The sequence below is a fragment of the Lutra lutra genome, chromosome 4, assembly GCF_902655055.1.
Source record: "Lutra lutra chromosome 4, mLutLut1.2, whole genome shotgun sequence".
Classification (NCBI taxonomy): Eukaryota; Metazoa; Chordata; class Mammalia; order Carnivora; family Mustelidae; genus Lutra; species Lutra lutra.
In genome coordinates this window covers 89,676,089-89,689,814 of record NC_062281.1, presented here as the reverse complement: position 1 = coordinate 89,689,814, position 13,726 = coordinate 89,676,089, and the positions used below count along the sequence as shown (strand labels likewise).

Here is a 13,726-nt window from a genome sequence, read left to right as displayed (position 1 = left end):
CGCCCTTGAAGTTGAAAAGCTCCAGTCACCACCCTCCCTCCTGAGGACCTAGGAGTTCTTGCTGATTAACAACACCTGCTTCCCGCCCAGGGGGCTTCCTCTAGGCCACCCTCCCCCACCAGGCTTTGCTCCCATGGGCAGAGGGTGAGGCGTGGGGGTGGGGGGAGGAGATGTAGTACGTTAAGGCAGGAGGCCCCAGGGGACCAAATAGAGATGCTGGCCATGCTCTGGCTGTGCTCGGCTGGCAGTGAAGGCTCAGGGATGGGCTGGGCAGTGACCAGGGCCAAGAGGACAGGGTCCACCAAGTAGGACCCAGAGAGGGTAAGGAGGAGTGAGATGGAGCCCAGGAGAGGGCTCAACAAGCCAGGTCTGTCAGATACAGAAGAATCAAGACGCTGAGGCCCCAGGCCCTGGAGCAGAGAGTGGGCAGCTCTGTGTGTGTGTGCCCATGAGAGTGCCTGTGTTTATGGGCCCAATCACATGTGCGCCAATCATGAATGTTAACTCTGGCTGGGACTAGAGACCATCTCATGCAACCTTTGTCCTTTCCTTTCCTTTCCTTTCCAGGTGGAGAGATAGACCAGACAGGGTAAGGTGGTTGCCCTGGAGTTCATGCAGCTAGTTTCCCCCAGAGCTGGGTCTACACTCTATCTCCCCTGCTTTTCATTATGCTGTTCCTTATACCTGGCTTTGGGGTCCATATGCCAGTGGGCATGTATGAGGGTGTGTGCACACATGGAAGGTATGTTTGTTTGTTAGCCAGCAGGCACAGTTGCCTGTTGGTGTGTTAGTGTTTGTTCATTAGCCAGTAGGACCCCCGGCTGCCCACTGAGCCCATCGTGGCCTTTCAGGGCTCCAGATTCTTCTCCTCTACTTCGCCCTATCCCTTTCAATGCCCAAAGCTCTCTACTGAGTTTCAGGGACAAGCAGTTGGGCTTCTCCCAGCTCATCTTTGAAGGGGAGTTGGGATTCCCGCTATGTCAGGGGTTTTTATCCATCCCAAGAGGACAAGGGTCTCTTCTCTGCCGTGGATGCCTTGCTGCCTCCTCTTTGAGCAGGGAGGCTGAGTCCGAGCAGGCCAGAAAAGTGATCTAAGCCCCCAGCCCCAGGTCATCTCTGACTGGTCCCCAATTGTGTCCCACCGTGAGGGTCAGTGGAGGCAACAGGTTGCCTGTAGGGCAAGCCTGTGTTCCGTTGAGCTTACCTCCGGCCCAGGCCTGGACCCTGGTCCTGCAAAGGGCCTCCTGATGTGAGGTGGGGAGGGGGACGGTGGCTTGCCCACCACCCCGTGGAATTTTGTTTCCCTCATCTTGAAACCACTGTCCCCTCAAGCCAACTTGGAGCTGAGTCAGAGTAAGCAGCTGCCTTCTCCTGGGGGACAAGGCCCATGGGTGTCTGCAATTCCTTCATGAGAAGTCATTTCTTTCCCCAACCTCAGCCCGCACTTGCCTGCCCAACATCCACATAGGAGGCTGTGATCATCATGGACAGATGGCAAGAGAGCCTTTCAGATTCTTCCCAGTAAATTAAGAGCAGATTGGAATGCATGGAAGGGAAGAGAGAACAAGAGGGGACCGGTAGCTGGAAAGGGGGCAGAAAATGTGGAGGCACCTGCATGTCAAGTCACTTAGATTCTCTAGGCCTAGGTTCCCTTGTCAGTGAAATCAGGATTAAAAAAGAACATTGCGGGGCGCCTGGGTGGCTCAGTGGGTTAAGCCGCTGCCTTCAGCTCGGGTCATGATCTCAGGGTCCTGGGATCGAGTCCCACATCGGGCTCTCTGCTCAGCAAGAAGCCTGCTTCCCTCTCTCTCTCTCTCTGCCTGCCTCTCCGTCTACTTGTGATCTCTCTCTGTCAAATAAATAAATAAAATCTTAAAAAAAAAAAAAAAAGAACATTGCTTGTCTGTGGGATGATTGTAGGTAGGACAATAGGTGTGATGACATTACCTGCGGAAAGCACGGTGTTTTAAGAGGCGAATTCTATGTATGCTGTTACTACAGAGCACAGCTGAAGGTGAAGAAATGCAATGGGCACCTGAGGCCCAGCAGAAGCCTTATGCCCCATAGAATCTGCGCTTGCCTCGACACCTTCCCCTCCAGCAGTGTGGGTCTCTCTCCATGGTGGCCCTCAGCTCAGAGAGGGGAGAAACCAACGTGGGTCACCCAAAAAAGCAAGCAGAGGGGAGATTAGGCCAAGCCACAGTGGGAACTCGGACTCTAGCCCAGCAGTCAACCACAGGCCTCCTGGCCTCTTCCCTTCTCCCAGAGCCACATCCGCGTGCGTGTGTGCACCAACCACACAGGTGACCCAGACCCATCTCTCTCTGCCCCACACCTGACCCACAGCTGGTCCCAGCCCCAGGAACCTCACAACACTGTGAACCAGACCTTGCTCTTCTCATGGGATGGTGTAGCCAGCCATGGACCCCTTCACAAATACCTGTGCCTGGGGGGATGCTGGAGTCTGGACCTCAGCCACCAGGCCAGCCAATCTTCAGGGTTCCCCAACCAGAGGCCCCCAAGACAGAGGTAGGAACATGGAGTCAGAGTTTCTGAGCTAGAGGGGTCCAGACCCTGTAGCCTCTGAGCTAGAAAGACCAAGAGGCTTGGGACTGGCAGGCAACAGAGATTTAGACCTTGAGATGGAGAAACAGGGGCAGCAACACAGAAAAACCCACAGTGAGGTCCCAGTCCCAGTGTCCTGCTCTTGGCCCTGTGTGTACCATCAGGCCCTCTGCTCCCACTGCTCCCTCCTTCCCCTGACACCTGTACCCTGTTCAATGCCATCTGCCCGAAACCTCAAAGAGAAAGTAATGGTGTGCATGAGTGTGACTTCTGGAGGCGGGGAGGGGAGAGGATGGGAAGGGCTGGCAGAGGTGGCAATGGGCTGAGCAGGGGCTGAAAAACACCTCGGATCCCTCACCTTCACAGCCTACCCCTAAGCCCCTGCCTGAAGCAGCAGGTGATGGGAACCCAGGTTGGGGAGGGGGAGCTGAGTAATCACAGGATTACTCAAACTGTTGTGCTGGAGCCTGGCCTGCCAGGAACTTACCATCTAAGGGCCTGCGGGTGCCAGGAACTCGAACCAAGCAAAGGTCAGGGCTGTCTAGGCCAGCCCCTGTGGCCCCTGCTGCTTCGGGAAGATCTTTGTATCTCATTGTTGCTCTCTCCCGGGGGCCCAGCAAAGGAAACTCTCACACTCCCAGGAGACAGAATTGCCTCCTTGCTCAGGAAGGCTCCTGAGATCATCTAGGGACTTTGTGATTCTAGCCCTTTGTGTTTCACACAAGATCACCAAGGGATCTTGTGAACATGTTGTGAGAAGGTCCCTTCTCAGGTCTGGGGGCCCAGATTGTGCATTTGGACAGGCTCTGGTTGGTGCTCACTCTGGCTGGTCGTCAGCCTATGCTTTTGAGTAGCAAGAATCTGGGCCCTCTTGAGGTTTTTTGGGTCAGGCGGCTCCTCCTGGGGGGTGAGGGTGGGGTTGGTCATCTCCTCCCCTAGTTCATTCTTGTGTCTTCTCTTCAACCTGGGAGACCTCTAAAGCTTCAATTCTGAAAGGGTGCTGGGAAGAGAAAAGGAATCTCTTCTGGATTGCTTCAGAGACTGAAGTATCCCCAAGGAGCTTGCTATGCATGTCTCCTCTGTGGGGAAATCTGGTAGCAACAAAGTGGTCTGTCTGCCCCTCCCTCCAACCCCCCTAATCTCGCCCTTCCCACAGCTGTGAGATTCATTGATAGCGCTCTCTGAATGCATCCAGAGCCTGGCCCTGGGCCACCTTAGGAAGCCAGCCGTGAGCCTTGTCCAAGTGCCCTATGCCACAGAGAGGAAGTGGTGGGAGCAAAGGAGGGGCTCTAATCCAGGGGGATCTCTCCCCTCAAACCCCAGAGCCTCCCCTAGCCCTGATGGTGAGTGGGTGCAGTCAGAGGAGCTGTGGGGTCCTTAGCTTCTCCTGGTGCTTTGTCAGTCTCCCGCTGGGCCTTCCTTCTCTTCTCTTTCTCTCTCCTTTTCTCCACTGGACAGTGATTAAGGTGGGATGGTAGTGATAGACATCAGCCTTGGCTGAATTCTTACTCTGTGCCAGGCTTTCCATATGTGTTTCCTTAATGATTATGCCAACCCTGGGAACTAGGCATTACTTGCCTTGTCCCCGTTTCACAGATGAGAAAGCAATCTGAGAGGGCATAAGTGGCTTGACTATGGTTACAGAGTCGGACGTGGCATATCTGGCACTTGAACCCAGGTCTTTGTACCTCGAGAGCCCATGTCCCCAACTGTTAAGCTACACCCCCTCCAAGGAGGAGATGCCCAAATACATCAAGGAGATGGGATAGGGGACAAGATTATTGGCTGCAGAGGAAAAGTGTGATGTGTGGAGGTGGGCTGGGAACAGAATTCAGAGAGGACCCCCTGTGGAACTAAAGCTGACACTTGTGTCTAGTGTAAAGACCCATGGAGACATGGCTCCCTCTGTCCCAGCTCTTCCTCTCTGGAGACCACTTCCTCCTGCCTTTACTCATGTCTTGGGGCAGGCTTCCAAGGCCAAGGTGGAACAGCTTGCCTGACCCAGCAGAGCTCCTTCAGGTGTGTGGACTGGCTTTCATACATCTTAGTAGGCCTCTGCAGAGATGAATGAGTGAATGGGAAAGAGGAATGCATCTCTTTTCTTAGTTTAGCTCCTCCCAACCCCCCACCAGCACAGAGACCACAGCTCAGGCCAGGGGTCCCCTGTGTACCCCAGCCTGCCACCAGCCTCCCTCCTTTCTCAGCCCTCCTTCCCACAGCTTCTGCAAAGCTGGAAACCACGGTGGTGGGTGCCACCACAGGGGAGCAGGAGGGGGAGGGTCAGTAGGGGGCCAGGAGAGAGCCACTCTCTACCTGCTGAACACTACTCCCAAGCCAGGGCGAGGATTTTCTGCTGATACACCCAGATCCCGGGGCTGAGAAATTCGTGAAGCTAAAACTCGGGTGGGCGAGGGAGAGTCTGGGGTTCTGAAAAGCCATGAAAGCCAGCCAGCCGCCTGAAACCCCTCCTGGTGCCCCCGCCACCCCCGCAGTCTGGGACAGGAGAAAGGAGGGGAAACAGAAGAATTGAGTGAAAACAACCAGTGCATGGCGGGGGGGGGGGGGGGGGGGGGGGGGGGGGGGGGGGGGAGGGGATGAATCACCAGGAGGAAGCTCTGAGGAGTGGGAGCCCCAAGTCCCAGTCACGGGCTTCCCAGCCGCCAGGGTGGGAGCTCCCTTCCACAGGGCTCTGCTGTTCCAGGACACATGGAACCCAGTGACACTCCGGCTCTGGTGTTGAGTTCCGCCCTGTTAGTGTCCCTTCCCGAAAGAGACACCCCTGTCTGTTCTGAGGCCAGAGTCCCAGGACAGCATTGCAGTGGCAGGAGGAGTAGAGGTTAGATCTCAGAAAGGACTGGCCATGGAGGACGAGAGGAGACCCCAGGGCTGCCTTCCGTAGAGGGCCCTTAGCATGGGAAAGTCCCTGTTCCCTGTTTGAGTCAGGTACACAGAGGCAGGGGCGGGGAGGCGTGCCTCTGGCACGGGTGGGGACACCAACACCCATGCTTCGCTGTACGGGACAGGCTGGGATACTCCAGCTGCTAGTATCTTGGGCTGGGGGTGTTTGGGATTCCTGTTAGGAATGGAAGAGAGGAAAAGGCAAAGGTGCAGGGTGATACAAGGAAGGAGGGGGCCCTTTGTAAAGTCTTCAGGTGGCCCTGGGCTCTCAGGATAAGAGCTGTGACCCCCTGGGGACCTGGACTTCTTTCTGGTCCACTGCTCATCATGATCATGACCAGACTTGGGAAGATCAGGGCACAGCAAAGACAGGCATGAGACCTCCCATCTGCCCCCCACCCCCACCACCTCGCCATCCATAGCCAGTGCTGGGGCCTCATGCCTCTTGGCTCCACACTTTCATGTCCTCAGAGAGAGAGATGCCTAGGGCCACCATGCCTCTGGCTGGCTGGGGAATCCGTTTGGCCAATGGGCTTTTCCTCTTTACTTAGCACCAGGTAGCCATGGCCGGGAACTGTGCCATCCTTTCAGAACCTCCATGTACTCCATGCCTCCCTCTCTCTGCCTTCCTGGACGCTGTCATTACTTCACGTCTCCCTTTGGCCACCCATCCTCCTCCCTCTGCATCTCTCTCTCTGTGTCGGTGTGCCTTACTATCTTCTGTGCTCCAGCTCTGTCTTGGGTTTCATACCTCGGTGTTTTGGTGGTATTTCCTGGTACTTCTCCATTTATAGCTCCATCAGGACATCACTGGCCTCTGCTCCTCTTTTTATTTCCTGGTCCGTGTCTGCCCCTTGGTCTCTGGGTGTGTCATAGTCCCCAGCCCCCAATGTGCTGCCTCTCTCTGACTATGGTCAGAAGGCATGGAGGTGGCTGGCACTCACTAGGAGTGTGTATGGGGCGGGAGTGGGGGACAGTCAGGTAACCCAGGGCCATGAGATACCCAGAGATGTCCAAGTGAGAAGCATTGGTGGCATCCGGTCCCAGATCGGAGGGGACCCCTCTCTCCTATCTACCAGCCTGGATGGAGCTGTTGGGGGATATCATGTGGAGCTGCCTAGAAGCTCCCTCATTCAGTCCTGGGGACTCCTGCTCTCCTGCCGAGCTCTGAAGCATATCCGATCCTTGCTCGCTAGGGTGGATTTGCTGACTGGAGGTCATTTCTGGGAAGATTGGTTTGCTAACCTTTGCTGCTAATCGGAAGAAGCTAGAAGGAAACGAAAGCTCCAAAGGGCCCCTCTTCCTGTGGAAGGTTTGGCTTTTTTCCTCGCCTCACTGACCCACCCAGCTCATACACCTGCACTGGGATCTCTGTCCCAAGCTCTTCCTTTCCTATGGCCTCCTTTTCGTCTGTGTCCTGGGAGCGTTGAGACGTCTTCACCAGCCTTGGGGATGCTCACCTCGGGGACGAGGGCTCTCTTCTTGGTCATGGGTCCTTAGAACTGGGAGCCTCTCCCAAGCTGGTTTTGTTTTTAGGTTCAGCTCTCTTGTTTTGTTGATGAGGAGACCAGGGCCCAGTGACTTGCCGAAGGCTACATGGCGAGTCAGTGACAGAGCTGGCACCAGAACCTGGTTTTTAGACTCTTGACCCATGGGTCTTTCCAGGACCCAATATGGCTTCTTTTCTGTGGTTTGTGGGAAGACCCCAGGTGGAGGCTGGGGCTGCCTCAGGCCTCAGGCCACAGAGACATGGGGCTTCCCTTTTGCTCATTTGCCTGCTGCTCTGAGAGGTTCACTAGCTTTCCTTACATGAACACAGGGATTGTCTGATTCACCCATCCTTGCTCTGCTAGAAGGCACAGGGACCCCAGACATCTGCCTACTAGCTGTTGGCCCATGGCTCCACACCAGGAAGGGGGTGAAGCTGAAGTCTTTCTGCTCCCGTCTCCCTTCCCCTAGCCCCCTCATCAAATGGGTGACTGAAACTGAAGACACACACACACACATACACACGCATGTTGAGACCTGGATGTGGGGTTCGGACCCCCTCTACCTGCTGATCTGGCTTTCCTCTCCCTGTCCTGCTGCTTTGGGGCACAGCAACCCTTCTGGCCTTCTGGCTCCTCTTTCACCAATTCGGAGGCAGGCTGGAGGCATGGAGGGAAACTCTGCAGTGAGAGTCCGGGTCTGTGCCTGTCAGTTAGCAGCTGCCCTCTGCTACAGCAGTGGGATCTGGGGCGAAGCTCTCCCCTTCCTGGGGCTCAGTCCTTTCTTGTTAAACGAGGAGCAGAGCACCTCAGATACTCCTGCAGATCGTTTCCAGGGCTCACGACAGTGGCGTTCCTCTACAACCCCATGTATTACCCAACCCGCTCTAAGAAAATTGCCCGGGGAGCAACACTTGTCAGTTACTCCACCCATCTCCCAACAGACCTTGGCCTTGCCTGGGACACACGCTGCCAGCAAGAAAGAGCACTCAGCTTTGCTCACACTGTTCCCAAGACACCCCTCTGTTCTAGAGGCCCAGGGATGACGATGACGTCCGGGCTTCCCCACTCCCAGGTGGCCCCCTTCACTTACTTCTCATGACTGAGCCTTGGGCTTTGCCGCTGCCTCAGCTCTCTGTCCTCAGCAGGGGGTGGTCCAGGGATGGGGCACAGCTGGCAGCTGGGTTGGGGGTGAGGCCCTTTCTGCAGAGCCTCAGCTCGTAGCTCTGCACCTAGCTCTCTCCCAATTCTTCTGGGGCAGGGGGGTTTAAGCCACCACCACACAGGTGGCTGAGTGACAAACCCCCCTCACCGCATCCCCACCCCCTCTGGGGTGCAGCAAGTAGGATGACAGGCGCCCCACGTGGCCAATCTGGGCCCGGGGCAGGGTGTGAGGGGCGGGGCAGCCAATTGCAGGGGGCGTTGGAAAATTCCAAAACCACATGCGACAGCCACACGCGGTAAAAGCTGTTTCCACCCGCCGGGGTAGTTCTGGCTGGGGAACCAGAATGGAGCTCACAGGAGCCGGGCCAGGGCCTACTCCCCCCTCCCACTGAGGACCCAAGCCTGACCCTCTTTGCCAGGTGACTCCAGGGACAGGAATGTTTCTAGAGGTAAGTCACAGGATGTCTGCCTGGAGGGGGCAGTGGCTTGTGCCACCTGAGACCCTGTGGACTGCCAACAGCCACCCAGTCGGGTGAGATCTGGGAGGCTGCCCCACCACCCACCATGCTCAAGCCCTCCTTACTGACGTGGTGCATGCCCCGGGGCTAGGGAATCAATGATAAGAGCAGCGGTAATAATCATCAGACAAATACCCACTATCTGCAGGAAGTGTTAGTCTGTCAGAAATTTCCTCAAGAGCAAAACTGAAATTGGAATGCAGATAACGATGATAGCGGTGATGATGGTGAGGGTAATAATAATAATAATAATGTTTACATTGTGCCAGAAACACTTCTTAAGGTTTTATATGGATTATCTAATCCTTACAAAATACTTTTATGAGGTAAGGTACTATTATCCCCATTTTGAAGATAAAGAAAATGAGACACAGAGAGGTGAAGTAACTTGCCCAAGGTCACACAGCTAGTAAGTGGTGGGGTCAGAATTCAAACTCCGGCAGTTTGGCCTCAGGAATGGCAGGGTTTCTCTGGTTCAAGTCTGCTCTTGAGGGTGTGTCTCAACTTGGGAGGTCTCCTGGCATGTGAGTCTAGAGTTTTTGGCCTGGGGGTCCTTCTGAGGGGCTCTTTCAGCCTCATATCTGCTCTGTGGGGTACCTCAGACTGGGAGTTCCCTTTTCAGGGCCCTCCAGTAGCTAGGCCCTCTCTTCATCTGGGGGTCTCTCCTGGGTTCCTCCCTTCTTGGGGTTGTCTTGGACCCCCTCCTTGGAGTTGTCTCAATTTGGAGCCTATTTCTCTGAGCTCCCAGCCTGGGGGAGTCAATCTCTCCTGGGTTCTCTGCACCAAACTTTTTTTTTTTCTTTTTGAGGAGGCAAGGCCCCCCGGGGGCTGTTGTCTTAGTGATTGAGTAAGCAGGGAACTTGGCTCTGCCAGAACTGGTTCCTAGGCCAGGCCGGAACCTGTGGAGGCCCCATCCCCCATGGCCTGGGGGTCAGGGCTGCAGCCGGCTGAGGGCACTGTTTGGTTGGGGGGGGGGCTTTGGAGGCAGAGGGAAGCATATTTCTGTGCTCCAGAGTGAGACCCATGTGGGTGCCCTAGGGCTTCTCCCCACCTCAGGACACCGTGCTTACTAGCCCCTCCCTGCAGGTTTCCCTCAATGCTTGGTTCTGGTCCACAGTCTTCCACACCAAGGACACCGACCTCACAGAGGTGAGCGCCCCTCCTGCTCCCCCTCCTGTGTGGGGCAGTCCCAAAGGACCCCAGAAGGGGTTGAGGTCTCTTAGGTTTCCTAGGGACTCCCATCACCTGCACCAAACTTCTTAAAGAGGTCTCTGATCTTGCCAGGCCTCCAGCAGCTCCTCAGCCTGGTATAGGCTTTTCCCCACTGGCCTTCCTCTGCCTCTCAGGACCTGGGCAGTGGATTGGGGTAGGGGCTGTCCCCCTGGGTTCTCAGAGGACACTCTGGACTGGGGGTAGGGACATGGTTGCTCAGGACCTTTGGGCTGGGAAGGGGGCGTGGTCCTGGCCAAGGTTTCTGTGGTAAGAGGTTAAGATAGGAATGGCATGTAGCCTCTTCCAGTTCCTGCTGCTCCGAAAGTCCCCCTTCTCCCTCCCCACCCACATATGGTCCCTGGCTCCCATCCCCCAGCTCACGAGCACGTCACTCCTTGACCTGCTTTCCTCCCAGGGCCCTGCTCAGCATTTCCGTGGGGCCCTGTGGCTAGGGGCAGGCGAGGCACAGATCAGGATTGTGCTGAGCAAAGCAAGCCCCCACCCAGGAGGATGTGGCATCCTGGATGCCCCCCCAGCCCCTGTCTGCCCAGCTCAGGGACCAGGGGATGCTGTTGCCTCTGCGATTTCTCTACTGGGAACGGGGAGGCTCTAAGCAATCTTGGAAGCCAGAGGAGGGTCAGCGAGTTCTCCTGAGGAACTGGCTGGTAATCCAAGGGAGGGCCATGGAGAAAGGCAGGTGGTCTCTTGCCCCAGAATGGTCCTCTGTCCTCATTAATTCAGGGACTTATGCTTATGGAGGCCTTCTCCCAGAGTACCCTCGGGCTATTAAGGGCAGTGTGCATGGCCCTGATGGGATAGAAGCTTTGTGACTGAAGTGGGGTGGGTGCATTTTCTGGGAGAGTAGCCTCTCCCACAAACTAGGGGGCTAGATCTGCTGTGCTGAGAGGTCCCTAAAAGAGGGTACATACTATCCAGTATCCTTGGGAAGTCCTTCCTGAGCTCTAGACCCCTTCCCACATGCTGTAGCCTCAATCTTTCAGGGCCCAGAGTGTCCCTGGGTATCATGTTTCCTACAGAGGTGAAGGCTTTCCTGCTCTCCAGCTCTGTACAGCCTGGCTTGTTCACACCTCAGGACGTGTTAACCACCGAGAGGAGCACCAAACATGGCTCAGCTGCCACGAAGCCTGCTGGCACAGGCTCCCTGAGTTCCCGAGGCTGCCCCTTCCTCCCTCTGCTCTCTCTCTCCCTCCTTTCCCCTACTGGCTCCTGTGCCTCTGTCCAGCACCCCTCCGCTCCATCTCCCAGGGATCCCTTTAATAATCATTCTCCCCTTGTGTCTGTGGTGCCCCCTCTCTGTGAGCTTCCCCCTGATGTGTCACCCTGCTTTTGAGGTTTCTTCACCCCTCCCCCTGCTGGGCTCCCCATCTCCCCTCTTTCCCTAGGCGCTGCCTCTGCCGCCTCTGCTGGGCTCCCCTGTCTCTGGGCCTGCTCCCAGCCTTGCTCTCTCGCGCACACCCCCAGAGCCCTGCTCAACTCATCTCTCCACACCCCATGCCAGGGGCTGCCCCAACCCTCTACTCACAGGTGTGGGTCTTCTTTGCAGCCAGCAGCTCTGGAAAGAGAAGACAGAGGGCCGGGGCCAGAAGTTGAAGACGACCGTGGGCACCAGGAGACAAACCCCTCCCCATCACAGCCCCTATCCTACCCCATTCCTTCCTCCAGAACCTGGTGTCTGAGCAGAAGGTAGCCCCATCCTCCACAGCACCCGTCTCTCTGTTCTCTGCCCCGCAGGGCCTCCGAAGTGCCAGGCTTCTCACCATGTCTGGGAGTCCCCCAAACTATTCCTTCTCTTGAAATGTCCTTTCCTGACACCCTGCTCAGCGTTAAGCCAACTTCTTCTCATCGCTCAAGCTTCCGATGGGAGAAGCTGCCCACGCCCCTCTCTGCTAACCTCGTGCTGTCACTCAGCCCCTTGCGTTTGGTTTCCCAACACTCACTGCCATGTGGTTATCTAACTGCTATCATTGTGTCATTATCCATGAAATGAGGCTCTCTTGCTACCTGGGAGGCTGTCTCAGTGACCTTGTTATTCCCAGAGCCTTCCATAGTGGCTGGCCCATTAGAGGAGCACGTAAATATTTTGGAACTAGAGTTACAGCTCTGTGGGAGTTAAAACTCTTGGTTGCTTTCTGGTGCCTGAAAGCACCAAGGGCTTCCAGAGGTGTGGAGATTGAGGGTAAGACACTGAAGATATCTGGAGGAAGAAGAGGGAGATTCTGCCTTCCCAGACATCTGGTCTACCAGCCCGCAGAGGAGGGAGTCCCTTCCTACTCCTAGTGCAGGTAGACAGCAGGCAAGTAGAGTGCCTGGGTGGGTTGACACAGGGTGGGCAGGGGTGCACATACTTCTGAGGGGCGGCTGCTAAGGGGAAAGCCTTAGCTACAGCGTCGTGGCAGTGGTGGTTTTGGTGGTGGGGTGGGGAAGGTGGTTATTCATTTATAGCATTTATTGAACACCTACCAAGGGAGCCCCTGGGAAAAGGTTTCCCCTGCCAGTCCTTGGTCCCTTTCCTACCACCACACAGCAGCTCCTCATAGAGCACAAGGCCAGCCTTTTGTCCCAGAAAAGGCTGCAGCCCTCCCTTATGCCCCCTATAGTATCCCTGATCTCCAAATCTGCTCTCCTGTTACATTTTCCCTTCCGCTACCCAATCCTGGACATCTCTCCACCATCCCCCACATACTGTCCTTCTGCATAGGAGATGCTCCCCACTGGCCAGCTTCCTCCACAGGGCAGGGTTGGGGGGTGGTGGTAGTGGTGATGAATGGACTAGAAGTGTTGGGCTCTGCTGGGGTGGGGTGGGGGAGGATTGCCCCAGGAAGGAGTGGTTCCATCCGGCCCCTCCCCCCTCCCCCTGATCCTGACTGGCCCCACCCAGCTTCCTCCCTGACGTGGCACCCTCTCTCTGGCCTCCAACCCTGTACCTCGGAACAGTCCTGGGAGGGGGGTGCTCCCCTCACCAGCCAGCCAGTTGCCTGCCTGGGAAGTGGATTTCTTCCTCCACCAGGTGGCCCCAGAGCCTGCTGGCCTCACTCGCTTTGGTGCTCATTACTGATCAAGCATGTGGCAGTGGCTCCCTCTCTGAGAGGGTCTCTGAGTTAGACCACACGTGGGGCCAAGGACTGCCTGACTCTGTCTCCCACTGCCCCGGTCAGCTGCAGAAACGAAACCCCACCCTCCTGGGCCAGTGGGGAGGAAAGTGCCAGGCTAGTGGACATGGGCAGCTGACAGGGTGTGCTTGCTTCCACCCCCGACCCTCGGTCTGTCACCCTTAAAGGTAGGACAGGTCCCTCCGTTGGTGAGTGAACAGAAGGTGGAGTGGCCAGCCTTCCAGCGGTGGCTAGGTTCCGTTCCGCCAGCAGTGTCGCCACCTCCTTGCAGGGGGCGCTCATGCTGGGGAGGGCCTGCCCACATTCTGACCCTTCCTGGCTCAGCTCCTCACACCCCACCTCACCCCTGCCCCACACCTGTTGCTTCCTTCTCCACAGCTCCCTTTCTTTCCTCTCCATGTGTTTCCTGCTTCTCCCCCTTTCCACGCTCTCCTCCTCTGCTGAGTCCCCAGTCTCTCCTCCTGCTTCTCCTTCAGTTTCCATCAAGACTGGCCGGCATCCCCAGCCAGTCCATCTCTCTCCTCTTTTCTTGTCTTGTCCTCCTCCTTCTCCTCCTCTCTTCTTGACCAGACTCTTCCAATCTCTCTCTCTTCCGAACCTCCTGGCAAATCCTTTCCACCTGCCTGCAGGGCCATGGGCCTCTTACCCTGCGAGGCTCGGTGCTGTCTCTGTGGGCCCCTGTCCATGGGGCAGCTCCCTTGGTGCCGTCCTTGCTGCCCTGGCTGCCCAGGAGGGCAGGGAGCAGGGCCCA

At 56.4% G+C, this 13,726-nt stretch overlaps 1 protein-coding gene across 3 annotated transcripts in view; it reads right to left on the bottom strand.

The window, feature by feature from the left end:
- Positions 1-13,726, bottom strand: part of RORC (RAR related orphan receptor C) — a 22,927-nt gene extending 9,201 nt beyond the window's left edge. For all 3 annotated transcript variants that reach the window (XM_047727039.1, XM_047727040.1, XM_047727041.1), the window contains exons 1-2: positions 13,622-13,726; positions 11,388-11,417 (exon numbers count right to left, since the gene is read on the bottom strand). In XM_047727039.1, the coding sequence (XP_047582995.1) occupies positions 11,388-11,417; positions 13,622-13,661 (70 nt within the window). In that variant the 5' untranslated portion in view covers positions 13,662-13,726. The remainder of the gene's footprint in view (positions 1-11,387; positions 11,418-13,621) is intronic.